Source organism: Carlito syrichta, unplaced genomic scaffold, assembly GCF_000164805.1.
Source record: "Carlito syrichta isolate Samal-C Ts95f unplaced genomic scaffold, Tarsius_syrichta-2.0.1 Scaffold313176, whole genome shotgun sequence".
NCBI lineage: Eukaryota > Metazoa > Chordata > Mammalia > Primates > Tarsiidae > Carlito > Carlito syrichta.
Window position 1 is genome coordinate 214,235 of NW_007257272.1, and position 16,546 is coordinate 230,780.

Consider the following 16,546-nt stretch of genomic DNA (forward strand, 5'->3'; position numbering starts at 1 on the left):
CAAAGAAGAATATTTTAAAATTTATCTATGATCCTACAGAACCAGAAAGCAACTCAGTCCAGGCACCACTTCCACTCGTATGCATTCTAAGCATCCATCCTGTCCGTCCGTCTGTCCATCCATCCATCCATCCATCCTAGCATCTATATCTCTATCTATCTATCTATCTATCTATCTATCTATCTATCTATCTATCTATCCATCCTATCTATTCGTCTATCCATTCTGTCAGTCTATGTAGCTATTCTTTTTTTTTTTTGAGTTGGAGTCTCACCCCAGGTTGGAGTGCAGTAGCACGCTCATGGCCACCCCAGCATTGACCTACTGGGCTCCGACGAACCTTCCGCCTTAGCCTTCCAAGTAGCCGGAACTACAGGTGCATGCTACAATGCCTGGCTAATTTTTTAAAAAATTTATTGCAGAGACAAGGTCTCGCCAAGTTGCCTGGGCTGGTCTCAAACCTGTAGGCTTAGACAGTCCTCTCACCTTGGCCTTCCAAAATGCTGGTATTACAGGTTGAGCCACCGAGCTTGGCCTATGTATCTATTCTTAATTTTAAGTGATAAAATTGGGATTATGCTATTTGTTATGTTTTCTAACTTGCTGTTTTCACTCACCAATAAGTAACGGGCCCTCCCTGTGTTAGTGGTTGGCCTCCTGGCTCATGTTTTTTGTTTTTACCCCCTGCAGAAAATGCTTATTTATCACACTGAGCAGGATAAATAAACACCAGTGGCTTTATGTCAGTTCAGATCACATTTTGCTGCTAAATACTGAGTTTGCACAACAAGCCATTTTTTTTTCACCTTTCAACATAAGGCTCTGTTTTAGGCTAGCTCATGGTTTTTGGAGGGTGCATAATGTTTGTATGGATACTGGAATCCATCGACATCAGCTTTCCTGGCTATTAATTGGGGTGATGTCAAAATTAAGCCTCTCAGGTGACACAGCATAATATTACTAGTTTGAATCTCAGAGATTCAGAATTTGCGGAAATTATGTGTATGAAGAGACCCATTTGCCAAGGAAATTGATCGTGAGTAGCAAGATGGCAAAAGTTGTGCATTAATCAATGGAAGAGAAAAACAACACATCCTGGAGTGACAGAGCTGAAGGAGATGCCTAGAGGAGGAGGAGACCTGGAGACCGAGAGAGCTCACAGCAGATGTGGGCACCGGCATGCCCGGCCTCCTGCCTCCCTGAGTTTTCCCAAGAGAAGAAATTAGAGAGATCAGTCCTGTGGGATGCCTGTCCAGACAGCAGCAGAACCACTCTAGTGCTGAGGCTGGATGTAAGTTTCACCCATCACGGCCCACTAATTCATTCTCAAACTTTCAACACAGGTGGGCATAGACCAAGCACCCCAACGACAGAAGAGGCTCCTCTGGCCCACCCAGCATTTCTAGGGCCCTTGGAGTCCAGCCCATGGCTGCCCTTGTTTTCCCCCTGACCAGATGCAGACCCTGGGACATGCTGACTTATCATCATCAAAAACTTCTTGGACTTTAAAAGGAACTTCTGTGGGCTTCTGCAAGTCACAGTCCACCTGAAGAAAAAGCCTGAAGAGTGACTTTCTGAGAGAGACACTAGCGTGCAGGAGAGCTGAGAGGGTCACCAGGAGGTTTTAACTGATAGTTTTTCTTTACTGCTTCGTTGTGCTCTGGCAAGAGTCTGTGTGAGCCTGGCAGGTCCACTCCTTTGGCTGCAGAGCTAATGAAAGTTGCTTAGAGACACACATGAATAGAGCTGTGTTTCAACACTTCCTCCAGTGACTTCACTAAAGACTCTGCAAAGAGCATACTTCCCAAGTGACAAAGATAAATGCCAGGCTTGGTTTCAGCATCAAGTCTTCTGGTCAGTCTGCATGACCCATGTTCAACTTTGCCCCAAAGGTCAGCTCTTGCCGTGGCCCAAAGCTAGGGCACGGGGACAAAGGGTGGACTGAGCAGGGCTGCCTGGTGCCTTGGACACAAATCAGGAAGGAAGTGGTAAAGAGCCCTGCAGTGTTTAACCTCCAGCCAGGACAGGAGGTGAGGGCCTGGACCTTCTGCTTATGGAATGATCTTGAATGTAAGACAAATCCCAGACTCCTCGAAGAAGGATAAACATTTTATATAGAAAGAAGAAAAGATTTGAAAGCCAGCTAACAGAGATGGAGAAATTTATATTTGATTCAGAGGAGTTATACATTTAAGAAGGTCAAAGAATCAGTAGGAATTCTATTTAAGACAAGTGCACACTATGTAACAGGGCTTAAATACAGCCAATTCCAGCTAGACAAGTCCTTTACTCTGAGAAACTGAAAACAGCACACAACAGCTCATAAGCACTAGATGAAGCTGCGTGTGTGCACACATGTGCATGAGTGTATATGCATATATCTCTGCGTGGCTTCACATGTATGTGTATGTGAGTAGATATGCACCTGTCTTTGTGTGTACACATGTGTGAGTGTATATGTGAGTGCATCTGTGTATGTCTGTGAGTGTATTGGCATGTGTCTCTCTGTTTACAAATGTGCATGTATGTATATGTGAGTGCATCTGTTTATGTCTGTTTACACGTGTGTATATGGTATATGTAAGTACATATGTACCTTTCTCCTTGTATGTTTACAGGTGTGAGCATGTGCTTGTGTATATATGTGTGTCCCCCTCTGATCCAGGCCCTTTGCAGCCACGTGTTGACCGTGTTCCTGGCTACCTTCCCGTCCATCTGGCTTCTGGCAGCTGTGCGTGGCCAGGACCAACCTTCTGAGAAGCCAACTGTGCACTTCCCCAGTGGCTTGCATGAGAGTTTAGCCTTCTCCTCGAAAGGATTTTCCCTTGCCACCTTCCAAGTTTCCTTAAGTGTCCGGGTATGCATACCTTAGGGTTAAGGCTCTGCTGTACCAGGTGGTTGCTCAGGAACGCATACTCCCTGGGCTCAGTGTGGGTGCAGCATCCAGCTACCTCCCACTAAAGCAGAGCCCTTGGGGACTGGGAAGAAGTCAGTCAGAAGTGCCCACAGAGGACGCACCCCAAGCCAGGTGGAGACCATTGAGGAGGAGAGACTATCTGAACACAGCCACCTCGTGGGGGCTGCGAGCTGATGTGCAAGGTGGGCAGCCAGGAGCACACAGGAAAAGATCCACTAGTCACCCCCAAGGATCCCCCTCCCTTTATAGAGGAAAGCTCACTCTACCCCATTCCTGCAGTTTTCAGTCTCTGGTGCTAGAAATTAGTGTGATAGTAACAACCAGTCTGACCAGCAGAAGAACTAGCTTGGTGAGGGAAAGGTGACATCTTCTTCCAGATAATCTCTGTGCATTTATGTGAGGGCTCCCTGGGAAGATTCTGCCCTTCAAAAAGCAAGCAATTCTGGAGAATTCCACGGCTAGAACAGGTTAAAGAGAAGGTCTGATGGGCGACATCCTTCAGCGGTCTTCACCTCACACACCACTTGAAGGCAAAACAAACATACTTTGATTTTGGCCTGATGGTTCTCTGCGGTCAGATATCTGAGGCCACACAGGATTATTATTCATCATGCTAAGTTTGGCTTAATTCTCTGGCAGAGTTCTGAAAATTGCTAAATGACCTCTTCAACTTGCCTGCTTGCACTTTCTGAGGAGAGTGTAGCAGGAGCTGGAGCTACTTCCGGGTGGGGCTGGGGAGATGGAAGGAGGCCAGGCAGGAACACAGGAAAGGAGAGAGAGAGAGAAAGAGAGAGAGAGAGAGAGAGAGAGAGAGAGAGAGAGAGAGAGAGAGAGACAGAAGGGGCAGGAGTCACCTGTTGTCCTTGGGCATCTGCGTGCCACATGGTGATCGTGTGGCTCTTACCTCTGGAAATGTGGATGGTGACTCCACACAAACTTTTTTGTGCTCTTTGGCTGAAACCCCTTCCTGAGTTTGGAGAATTCCCTATGTTTTGGGGCTTAGTTGGAAGGTTGAGCTAGCCTCCTGCTGGGGAAATGCTGGACTATAGGGAGTTGAGTTGTGCCTCAGAAAAAGGTTTGTTCACACCCTAAACCTTGGGTCTTGTGGATAGGACCTTATTTAGAAAAAGGCCCTTGGCAGATATAATCAATTAGAGCTCTTGAGATGAGCCCATCTTGGGTTTAGAGAGGTGACCAGGCATGGTGGCTCATGCCTGTAATCCCAGGTTTCCAGAAGGCCGAGGCAGGAAGACTGCTTGATCCCAGGAGCTCGAGATCAACCTAGACAACATAGTGAGACCTCGTCTCTACCAAAAGTAAAAAAAATCGCCAGAAGTGGTGATGTGTGCTGGTTGTCCCAGCTACTTGGGAGGCTGAGGCAGGAGGATTGCCTGAGCCCAGGTGGTCAAGGCTGCAGTGAGTCGTGATCATGCCACTGCACTCCAGCCTGGGTGACAGAGCGAGAACGCGACTCAAAAAACAACAACAAAAATTTCCGAGAGAGGTATATTTGTAAGAAGGAGGTTTGAGACATGGAGACACAGGGGAGAAGGTCACGTAGAGACACAGGCAGAGATCACAATGGTGCAGACTTCTAAACTGAGGAGCAGTAAGAATGCCGGCAACCATCAGGAGCTGGAGAGAATGTGGAACTGAGAGCCCTCAGAGCCTCCAGAAGGAACCAGTCTGCTGATGCCTTGGTTTCTGACTTTTGGACTCTAGAATTTGAGAGAATCCATTTCTGTCTTTTAAGCCACCCAGTCTGTGGTGCTTTGTATAGGAGCCCCAGGACACTCACGCCCTGCCTTTCTTGGGCCTCCCTTGCGGTTAGAGTGTGGTTACAAGGTTCAGCTCTGTCCTGTGACATGGAGAAGCAGCGAGGTCGCAACAGTGGCCATGGGGTTATGGGGGTCCCAGGTCCAGATCCAAGGGTCCCAGAGGAGCTGCCATCACGTCTGGGGTTCAAAGATGGTAGCGCCGGCACCCCTGCAGTCAGCTTTGCATGGTATTCAGGGCTTCGCCCCTGCTGCACAGCCACCAAGCCCCATGCCCAAGTCCTACCAGGCAGTCCAGGAAACTTCTCAAAATCCTTCAGAAAAATATCTTTCTCTGCTCAAGGTAACGGCAATCAACTTTGTTTGCAATTGCCACTTCCTGACCTGTGTCATCAAGGAATCCTCACAGAGTGTGCGGTCCTCTTCAGTCAGGTGTGCAGTGAGGATTAAATCTGACCTTTTTTCCCCCTCTTGCCCAAATTCCTAACTAAGAAGCTCAGGGAGTCACTGCCTGATAAGGACTCACCAGACAGGGTTTTATTTCCTAAAGTCTGCTCTCCAACCTGACTCTGGCATAATATCACGTAACAAATAAGAAGGTTTATGGTCCTGCAAAGTCATCTCTTATGGGTTCCCAGACTCGGGTGCCTTATGAGACACTTACCAATCCTCCCTGAAGTCAGCCACATCTACTTATCAACAAGGGATCAACAAGGGAGTTTTTCATCCTCTTATCTTTTTTTTTTTTGAGTTGGAGTCTCACTGTCACCCAGACTGGAGTGCAGTGGCCGCTCCTGGCCACTGCAACCTTGACTTGCTGGGCTCCGGTGATCCTTCCGCCTCAACCTTCCAAGTAGCTGGAACTACAGGCGTGTGCTACCACACCCAGTTAATTTTTTGGTTTATTGTAGAGATGAGGTCTCGCCAAGTTATCCAGGCGGGTCTTGAACCTGCAGCGGGCTCAGGCTATCCACTCACCTCAGCCTCCCAAGGCACGGGATTATAGGCTGAGCCACCAAGCCCGCTCCACCCTCTTATCTTAATGAAGCATCTCCTCTGAGGATTTCTCAAATTCCTTAGATAGGAACTACACATTACCAGACAAGGCATTTGTGAATAGTCTGGCCTGCAAGCTCCTGCTTGAAAATGTTCCAACTTCCTGAGCCAAACCAATGAACATCTTACATATACTGATTTGTGGTTTCTTGTAATTTCTGCCTTCCTAAAATGTATATAACTAAGTCACCATTCAACCACAGTGGGCATACGTTCTTAGGACCTTTTGAGGATGGGTGCTCCTGGTTAAGTTTTCAAGTTTGGTGCAAGAAAAAACAATCTTAAAATATTTTACCGGGTTTGGCATCTTCTCATCAATAGCAGGAAGGTGATTTGTCCCAGAAGGGCAGGTGGCAGGTAGTGAGAACAGCTCAGCAAGGACCTGGGGCTCTGGTCCCAGTTTTATTTATTTCTCTAATTTGCTGAATGATCTTGAGTAGGTCATTTAACCTCTGTGTGGTGTCCTCATCATCAATGGGGAAAATAAAACTGTGTTGAAGCTCCAATGACCACATGGATATTAAAAATGTCAACATACTTTAAAAAGCATACTATGCTTATGCAAATCATGTTTCAACTTATTTAGAGGTTTTGCATGATCCTGATTTTTTTTCTTGAAAAATTGCAAGCAATAGAAACAAGACCCAAAAAGCGACCAGTCAATCGCACGAATGCCAATCAGCCAGACATTCTTTGGTGACGCTGCCACCCTTAATGACCTCCTGTTTGGATTTTGTTTACCCAGCCCTAAGTGTGTACATTTTTACCCTTGGCACCATGAGCTGGGTCTCTTTTAAAATAGAAATAAAAAGCATAGTTAGTCACTGTTCTAAGCCTTTGTTGACATCAAAGGTAATTTTTAAGCATTTCACAAAGAAAAGACCACATTTACCTTCAGCACTAAACTCCTCCCTGTTCCAAGCGATTGATTTGAATAGAGGTTAAAGATAAACAAAAAGGAAAAAAAAAACTCACTCACATTCCACTCGTTTCTCTAGCACAGCCAAGTGATTTGCAACTTCAGCTTTCAGTTCGTTGATTTTAAATGCTCTAGGAATGAAGAAAAGAGAGAGGAAACATAAACCTTAAAATTCTCAAAGCTAACATTGGTTCAGCAAACATCTATTGAATCCTTGCCATGGGCATGGGGAGACCCAGTGAGGGACTGGGTGCAGAGATGCTAAGAACGGTTTTTAAGGAATTCATCACGTCCCACGAAGAGGAAAGAATTCCCAAATTATCATGAGGTGTGTCTTCCAAGCGGGAGACGACACTGTATTACGCTGGTGGGTATATTAACTTCCCCAGGTCCGGGCAGTGAACACAGGCTCTCTGAGAGAACAAGTGGTCTCTGCTCAGAAAGTTGACATGGTCTGGCCCCCATTCTCTGCCCCGATGGGCATAGACACCTTCAGAGGACCTGCTGTACTCCCTGGAGGCTCCAACCCATTCAGTTAAACAATTCAAGGGCTTAAAAGAATCTTATCCATCTGCCCTTTCCTGCATTTCTTTCTTTTTCTTTTGAGTTGGAGTCTCACTCTGTCACCCAGGCTGGAGTGCGATGGCATGCTCCCAGCCACTGCAGCCTCAACCTGCTGGGCTCTGGTGATCCTTCCACCTCAGCCTTCCAAGTAGCTGGAACTACAGGCATGCGCTACCCGGGAATGCCTGGCTAATTTTTGATTTATTGTAGAGACAAGGTATCGCCAAGTTGCCCGGGTGGGTCTCAAACCCGCGGGCTCACGCAATCTACTTGCCTTGGCCTCCTAAAGTGCTGGGATTACAGGCTGAGCCACCAAGCCTGGCCTTCCTGCATTTCAATTCCTGGGGCAGTAAGATGTCACAGAGAAATCATTTTGAGAAACTGAAAATACAATATTAACGTTAGAATTGGTGGGATGACTCAGAATGGAAGGAAGCCCACCAACTACATAGGGGCTCAGTGAGGACTCTTATCTTAAAATGGAGTCAATTCTTACAGATTGTTCTCCGAGTCCCAGAAGAGCCGGTCAAGAAAATTCTTGGCAACACGAGCTCACATTCTAAAAGTACCCACTTGACATGGCCTTTGGTCTAAGGTGAGGGATTCCTGGAGCCCATCCAAGTTGGCTTAGTTACAGAAGTCACAAAAGCATTCCATGTAGGCAGTTTCTCCATGTAGGTGACACATCTATGCTTGTCAGCCGAAACCAGCCTCAGAGCAAGGGGCCCATATCTTTGCTACTAAAATAAGAAGCACCCATCTCAGGATGATAGGTATTTAGAATACTCTGTACCTTGAAAATTGCTCTGCAACCTGGGCCAGCACACTCTGGATTAATTCTTCTCTCTCTACAAACCAAAGAAGAAAGACAGATGGAACAGAGACAAGAAGAAAGACGCGTTAGCCCTCACGGTCTGAGTCCCATGTGCTGAGGAGCCAAGGCTGTGGTGGGAGAACTGAGTTACCTGGAGGGACGCTCTGGCCGCCCTGTCAGCAACCTGGAGGCTCCCTGGGCCCAGGATCTTCCTGTCCACCTTAAAATGCTCCTTCCCTCCTGGACTGCTCCAGGTCCATAACCCTCAATGATCTCTCAACTGAGTGTCCAGGGCTTGTGGTCCTCCTGTCCTCGGCACCAGCTATAAAAGGCAGGCAGGACTGGCTCTCTAAATATGGGAAGTTTTCTCTTCATGCCCGGGTCCATTTTATGGGGGCAATTACTGTGACAAAGCAAGTTCAAGGCATATCTCCAAGTGCAAGACATGATATTCTCATGGCTGGCTGGCAGAAAGGAAGCAGGCCCGGGTTAACACCAACTTTGTCCCTTTGTTGCCTGGCCCATAAAACTGGGCTGGGTGGCTGGTTTTATAAGGGCCAGGACACAGGCTGAATAGACGCTGCCTGTTTTCCTGTTTCCTGACCGAGCCCAATGCCAGATACTTCATTGGAAAGTGCAGTTGCTAATAGCATTCTTCTGCATTTTCTAAATTTAATTTAATTTTTCATTTTTATTTATTTGTTTCTTAGAAATTCTGTGCTCTTTGGGAGGGAAAGGTCTCTTCTTGGTTCTGGCTAACCCTAAACCATTGAGAACTGCACAAGGCTTAGTCCTGAGTTCAAGTAATCTTCCATGTGGACTTGATGCCTAACCCTCCACTAGAAACAACAAATGAAAACAAGACCAAAGCATCCCAAATAAACAAAAAAATTTCAATAATCCAATCTGGCAAGAAGATTCAAAAGCTAAAAATGTTCATATACTCTGATCCAGTGTCCCATTTCTAGGAAATAATCATGGATGTACACAAAAGATGTTAATCACAATGTTATTTAATATAGTGAAAACTGGAATAACTTGCATGTCCATCAAATGGAGATGTTAAATATATGATGATATAAGTGTACTGGGGAATCAGTCTGCTATTAGAAATAATATGTTGAGGTCGGGTGCGGTGGCTCAAGCCTGTAATCCCAGCACTTTGGGAGGCCAAGGTAAGGGGATTGCCTGAGCCCACAGGTTTGAGACCAGCCTCATTTGGCAAGACCTCATCCTTACAATAAATCAAAAAATTATCCGGGTGTGGTAGCTCATGCCTGTAGTTCCGGCTATTTAGAAGGCTGAGGTGGAAGGATCGGTGGTCGTGAGTGTGCCACCGTGCTCCAACCTGGGCGACACAGTGAGACTCCAACTCAAAAAAAAAAATGTTGAAAAATGTTCATGTCTAATGTTAAGAAAAAAATTTTAAACAGCATTTCAGGCTGGGCGTGGTGGCCCAAGCCTGTAATCCCAGCACTTTGGGAGGCCGAGGCAAGAGGAGTGCCTGAGCTCAGTGGTTTGAGACCAGCCTGAGCAACTTGGCGAGAGCTTGTCTCTACAATAAATAAAAAATTAGACGGATGTGGTAGCATGCACCTGTAGTTCCAGCTACTTGGAAGGCTGAGGCAGAAGGATTGCCTGAGTCCAGCAGGTAGAGGCTGCGGTGGCCATGAGCGTGCCACTGCAACTCAAAACAAAAACAAAAACAGAAACAAAACAGTATTTCAGAGTGACCCCATTTTTGACACTCAAAAGTAATAATTGGGAGGTACACTCAAAAGTAATAATAGTAGTTATCTTTTGGTTGTAAAATTATATATACATTTTATTCTTATTTTTTGCTTTTCTGTGTCTTATGCATTTTCTATAATGAACATATTTTGTAAAAAGGAAAAAACATTAAAAAAACACTAATCTGTTTAAATTAATTTCTCAAGACCCCATTGCTTCACCTGTCAAATGAGAGGGTAGACCAGATGATCCAAGGTTCTCTCTGGCTTTAGCATTCTATGAATTGACAAGAAGAAAAATGTTGTTTTGCTATGTCTCTTGATACTACAAGAGATAAAATGTCTTCCACAGAGTCATAGGTTAAGCTTCTGATTAACCCAATGCCCTTGTCTTCCCAAAGACCCACACCTACCAGGGAAGAAAAATAACCTCCGTTGACATGAATTATCATAAGGTTTTACAGGCCATTTGGTGATCTCAGCAGGGTTTTAGATCACTTATAATGAAATCTTTGAAAAAGTAATATTTCATATAATCTTTAAGAGTTAAAGATCTCAAAGTCTTGAGCTAAATTTAGAAGCCCATCAAACAATCAACATTTATAGGCCACTTCACTTGACAACAGCAGAATACACATTCTTTTCAGGTACCTACAAATCATATACTAAGAACATGACCTCGGCCACAAAGAAAACCTCAACAAATTTTTTAAAAGAGTTGAAATCATACACAGTATGTGTTCTGACCACAAGAGAATCAAACTAGAAATCAATAACAGAAAGATAGCAGAAAAATCTCCAAACACTTGGAAACTAAACAACACACTTCTAAGTAATTTAAGCGTCAAAGAGAAAGTCTCAAGGGAATTTTAAAAAGACATTGACCTTAAAAAAATATATCACATCAAAATTTAGCTGTGGGACACAACTAAAACAATGCTGAGAGGGACATGTATGGAATTAAGTGCTTATATTAAAAGACAGCAAATATCTCAACTCACTAATCTAAGAACCCCCTGTAAGAGCCTAGAAAAAGAAAAGCAAAATAAACCCACAAAAATACCAGAAGGAAGGAAGGAAATATAAAGATAAAAGTAGAAATCAGTGCAAATACAAAACAGAAAAACAATACAGAAAATCCAAAACACAAAGTTAGTCATTTGAAAATATCAATAAATTGACAAACTTTTAGTAGGATTGGTAAACGAAGAGAGAAGACACAGATGATCAATATCAGGAATAAAGGTGGAGATGTCATGACAGACCCTGCAGACATCAAAAGGGTAGTAAGGGAACACTACAAACTCCTCTATATACTTACATTCGACATCTTAGATACAGTGAACCAATTCCCAGAAAAGCATGAACTACTATAACTCATTCATATGAAATAGGGAATTTGAATACCCTAGTTCACTATTAAGGAAATTCAATATATAATTTAAAAAACAGAAGAAATTTCCAGACCCAGATGGATCCCCTGGAGATTTCTATCATACATTTAAAGAAGTAACACATTCTAAACAATTTCTCCCAGAAAATACAAGAAAAGAGACCACTTCCCAATTCATTTTATGAAGTTAGTGTTACCCTGATACCAAGTCCAGACAAAGAAAACAACAACAAAACTACAGACCAACATTCCTCACGAACATAGACACAAAATCACTCACAAAATGTTAGCAAATAGAATTCAGCAATATATAAAAATAATTATATATCAAGATCAAGAATTTATTTCAGAAATGTAAGCCTGGTTCAATAGTTGGAAACCAATCAGCGTAATCTACTACATTAACAGCCTAAAAAAGAAAAATCACATGATCATATCAATTTGTAAAAAACTTTTGACAAAAAAAAAAAAACCAAAAAAAAACCAAACAAAACTTTTGACAAAATTCAACACATATTTAACCAGGTGCAGTGGCGCATGCCCTTAATTCCAGCACTTTGGGGGGCTGAGGCGAGAGGATTGCCTGAGCCCAGGGGTAGGAGACCAGTCTGGGCAACATGGCAAGACCATGTCTCTAAAAAAAAAAATTCAACACATAATTATGATAAAACTCTCAGAAAACAGAAATGGAGGGGAACTTCTTCAAGTTGATAAAAATCATCAACAATAACCCTACAGCTAACGTTATATAGTTGTCTCTTGGTATCAGTGGGGGATTGGTTCCAGGATCCCTCAAAAATATCAAAATCTGAGATGCTAAAGTCTCATATAAAAAAATGGCCCAATATTTGAACATAACCTATACATATCCTATTGTATACTTAAAATCATCTCTAGATTACCCATAATATCCAATGAAATGTAAATGCTATGTAAATAGTTGTAATACTATATTTTAAATTTTATATTATTTTTATTGTTGTGGTTGAAAAAAATTTTTTTTTCAGTTATTCCTGATCTAGGGTTGGTTGAATCCACAGATACGTAACACACTGATATAGAAGAACCTGCTACGCTTATGGTGAAAGACTCAATACTTTTTGCTGAAGACAGTGACTGGGCAAAGATGTCTTCTCTCACTACTATTATTCAGTATAGTACTGGAAGTTCTAGCCAGTGCAACAAGGCAAGAAAAGAAAATTAAAGACATACAGATCAGAAAGGAAAAAATAAAACTGTCCTATTTGCCGGTGATGTGATTGTTTACATAGAAAATTCCAAGAAATCTACAAAAGCACCCTCTGAGAAATAATAAGTGAGTTTAGCATTGTTGTAAGATAGGAAAACATATAAAATTCAATTGTATCTATATATATTAGCAGTGACCACATAGACACTAAATTAAAAATACAATACCATTTACAATCATTAAAAAAAAAAAAAACCACGTAGGTATAAATCTAACAAAACATATGCAGAGATTGCATATGTTGAAAACTACAAAACACAGATGAAAGAAATCAAAGAAGGTATAAATAAACAGCAACCCAAGTTAATGGGTTGGAAGATTCAACATGATGTCAATTCTCCCCTAACTGGTAAACAGGTTTAATGAAATTCCTATCAAAATCCTAGTGAGAATTTTGCAGGAATAAAGATTACTGTAATATTTGTTTAGATGGCAGAGGGATCTTATTCCAAGGCTTACTGTATAGCTATGGTAATCAAGACTGTGAGGTACTGGTCGGATAGACAAAGTTGAGAATGGAATGAAACAGAGGACCCAGGACTATACCCACACACAGATGCAGTGACCAGTGTACACATGCAATTCAATGGAGAGAAGATAGCCATTCAACAAATTGGTGCTGAAACAATTAAATACCCACCGGTAAAAAAAAAAAAAAAAAAAAAAAAGCCTTGACCTAAATCTTACAGTTTATATAAAATTCAATGGAAAGTAGACTATAAATATAAAATATAAAACCATAAAACATTAAGAAAAAATATAGGAGAAAATCTTCTGGATCTTGTGTAAGGCAGGTAGTTCATAAACTTGACACCAAAAGCACAGGTCAGAAAAGGAAAAAAAGTAGATAAACTGAACTTCATCGAAATTAAAATTTTTGCTCTGAGAATGATTTCATTAAAAGAATGACAAGACAAGCTACAGTGTGGGAGAAAATATTTGCAAACCACACATCCAATAATGACTTGAATACAGAGCATACGCAGAACTGTTAAAACTCAGCAGTAGAAAACAAGACTACCTGGACTGAAAATAGGCAAGAGATAAGCAGACATAATGCCGTAGAGAGTCACAGACGGAACCAGCACACGAGAAGACGCTACGTGTCATTAGCCATCAGGAGATGCAAATTACACCACAGTGAGCCATCCCTGCACACTCGTCCAAATGGCTGAGATAAAAAACAGGGACAACACCAAATGCTGGCAAGAATGTGGAACACTGTTCACTCACACATTGCTGGGGATGTAAAATGGTACAGTCACTCTGAAAACAGTCTGGCAGCTTCTTGGAAAAAGAATAAAAAATAAACCTGCAACCACCAGACGACCCAGCAACTGCCCCCCTGGGCAGATAGATGAAATTTTAACTTTTTTTTTTTTTTTTGAGTTGGAGTCTCACTCTGTCACCCAGACTGGAGTGCAGTGGCCGCTCCCAGCCACCGCAGCCTCGACCTGCTGGGCTCCGGCGATCCTTCCGCCTCAGCCTTCCGAATAGCCGGAATTACAGGCATGCGCTACCACGCCTGGCTGATTTTTTTTTGATTTATTGTAGAGATGAGGTCTCGCTGCCCAGGCGGGTCTCGAACCCGCGGGCTCAGGCAATCCACTCACCTCAGCCTCCCAAAGGCGCGGGATGACAGGCTGAGCCACCGAGCCCGGCTAACATTTTTTTATTTTTATTTTTTTGACTCAGAGTCTCACTCTGTCACCCAGACTGGAGTGCAGCATTACGGTCATGATTCACTGCAGCTTTGATCTCCTGGGCTCAAGTGATAACTTCTGCCTCAGACTCCCAAGTAGCTTGGACTACAGGTGTGCATCACCATGACCAGCTAATTTTTTTATTTTTATTTTTTGTAGACACGAGGTCTCCCTGGTTGCCCAGGCAGGCCTTGAACTCCTGGGCTCAAGCAAACCTTCCACTTCTACCTCCTAAAGTGCTGAGATTATAGGCGTGAGCCACTATGCTCATCTGGAAATTTATGTTCACACAAAGACCTGTACATAATGTTCATAGCAGATTTATCTGTAATAGCCCCAAATTGGAAACAACCCAGATGTCCTTCAAAGGTGAATGGATCAACAAACTGGGGTCCATCCATACTGTGCAATACTATAACATTCAGCAATAAAAAGTAATGAACTATTGATGCATGCAACAAACCTGATGAATTTCAGGGGATTATGTTGGGTGCAAAAAGCCAATTCCCAAAGTTACCTTCTGTATGAGTGTATTTATAGAACATTAGAGAGATAACAAAATTATAAAAAGGGAGACCAGATCAGTGGTGGCCAGGGCTTCGGGATCAGGCAGGAAAGTGGTGTGGCTATAACAGGGCAGTAGACAGGATCCTGTGGGGATGGAATGTTCTGGAGCTGGACCGAGTCAACGTCAGTGCCTGGCTGTAATGTTGTGCTCTAGCTTTGCAAGATGTTACCATTGGGAGAAACTGGGCAAATAATACATGGACTCTCTATTCATTGTTTTTTTTCTGAGTTGGAGTCTCACTTTGTTACCCAGGCTGGAGTACAGTGGCACATTCATGGCCACTGCAGCCTCGACGTGCTGGACTTGGGTGATTCTTCCACCCTCAGCCTTCCAAGTAGCTGGAACTATACTACAGGTACATGCCACCACTCCCAGCTAATTTTTTTGATTTATTGTCGAGATGAGCTTTCGCTAGGCTGGTGTCAATTCCATGGGCTCAGGCAATCCTCTCATCTCAGCCTCCCAAAGTGCTGGGATTATAGATGTGACCACTGTGCCTGGCCTCTCTATTCATTCTTACCACTGCATGTGAATCTAGCATTACCTCAATATAAGACATTTATACATAGAATGGAATAAAAAGTTAAGAAAGTACTTTTCTTTGCAATTTTGAGATGGGGTCCTGGCCGGGTACAGCGGCTCATGCCTGCAATCCCAGCACTTTGGGAGGCTGAGGCATGAGGATGTCTTGAGGCCAGGAGTTCAAGATGGGGTCCTTTGAGTACTACAGTACTTTTATGCCTAGATTTAATTTTCAGCACAAGGAAATCCACATCCACACCTTCTTTCTGCCCAGTTCCTCACTCGGGGCGCACGTTTGTGTTCTCGTCCGTGTCTCAGGACCAGCCCAGGTACCACCCACACCAAGCTGAGCTTCCAATGAGAACAGTCCCAGGGACTGCTGCCCAGGCCATGGCACTGAAGTGGATGGAGCAAATGCGACTGAGTCTTCTCTTTAGATGATGCTAAATGTGCATTCTTCTGTAAAATCGCCTTTGTGTACAAAGGCCAACCACACCCCACATCCACAAACAACCCTGATCAGGAAGTGGTGCCTCCCTCTCCCCACCAGCATCATTGGAATTCCTGCAGTGGCCACGGTTTCCTCTCAGGGGATTTCAGAACTTGAAGCTGAAATGTGACTCCATGTGTGTCAAGTGCTCAGCACAGTGCCTAGCCCGGCCCATGTAGGCCCTGCCAGGCTTAACTGTTGTTATTATTATTGCTGCATCATCGAGGTTCCCTGACAGTCTTTCATTCTTTCTGATCTCCCCTTTTGGCTTCTGCCTTCCCTGGGGTGACAGGCTGAGCTCAGGGCATCACCTCCAGGCTGAGAAGCAGTGGATCCCACCTGCACTGTCCCTAATGTGGTTTTTAGCACCCCCTCCCCCAAGTGCCTCCAAAATTCTCAGGGAGCCTGAAACCCCAGGCATTGAGGGCAACAAACAGTTTTAACGGTAAATGTTCGTCCTTCCCAGGCTTTGTGGCAAAACCACATCGTATAAGCAAAATTGGAAATTATGTCTGACACTCACCTCTTTTTCTACTAAGAGCTGCAGGGCATAACTTGAATTTTTTAAATGGAAATATGTTCAAGTAATTTTACTTTGAGAATTTAACAGCTGTAAGAAAAACCATCAATAGCCAGGAATGCTGGCTCATGACTGGGTCTTTAGGGGTTCTCTGAACCTCGAAGTTTTGGGCTCAATGGGGAGAAGTGAAGATAAGACACTGAGGGAAAGGAAATCAGCATTAACTCCTGCTGGCCCAGATGAATGTAAACCAATGGAGGGCAAGTTGAAATTTAAGGGCAACTCCCATGTTCTCCAAAGAAAACTATCTCACAAGAGCGGCCAAC

General features: G+C 43.6%; 1 protein-coding gene across 1 annotated transcript in view; it reads right to left on the reverse strand.

Moving 5' to 3' along the window:
* PDE9A (phosphodiesterase 9A) overlaps positions 1 to 16,546 on the reverse strand; it is a 78,764-nt gene that overhangs the window by 28,948 nt on the left and 33,270 nt on the right. The window contains exons 4-5 of the mRNA XM_008070177.2: positions 8,025 to 8,079; positions 6,728 to 6,798 (exon numbers count right to left, since the gene is read on the reverse strand). Of these exons, the coding sequence (XP_008068368.2) occupies positions 6,728 to 6,798; positions 8,025 to 8,079 (126 nt within the window). The remainder of the gene's footprint in view (positions 1 to 6,727; positions 6,799 to 8,024; positions 8,080 to 16,546) is intronic.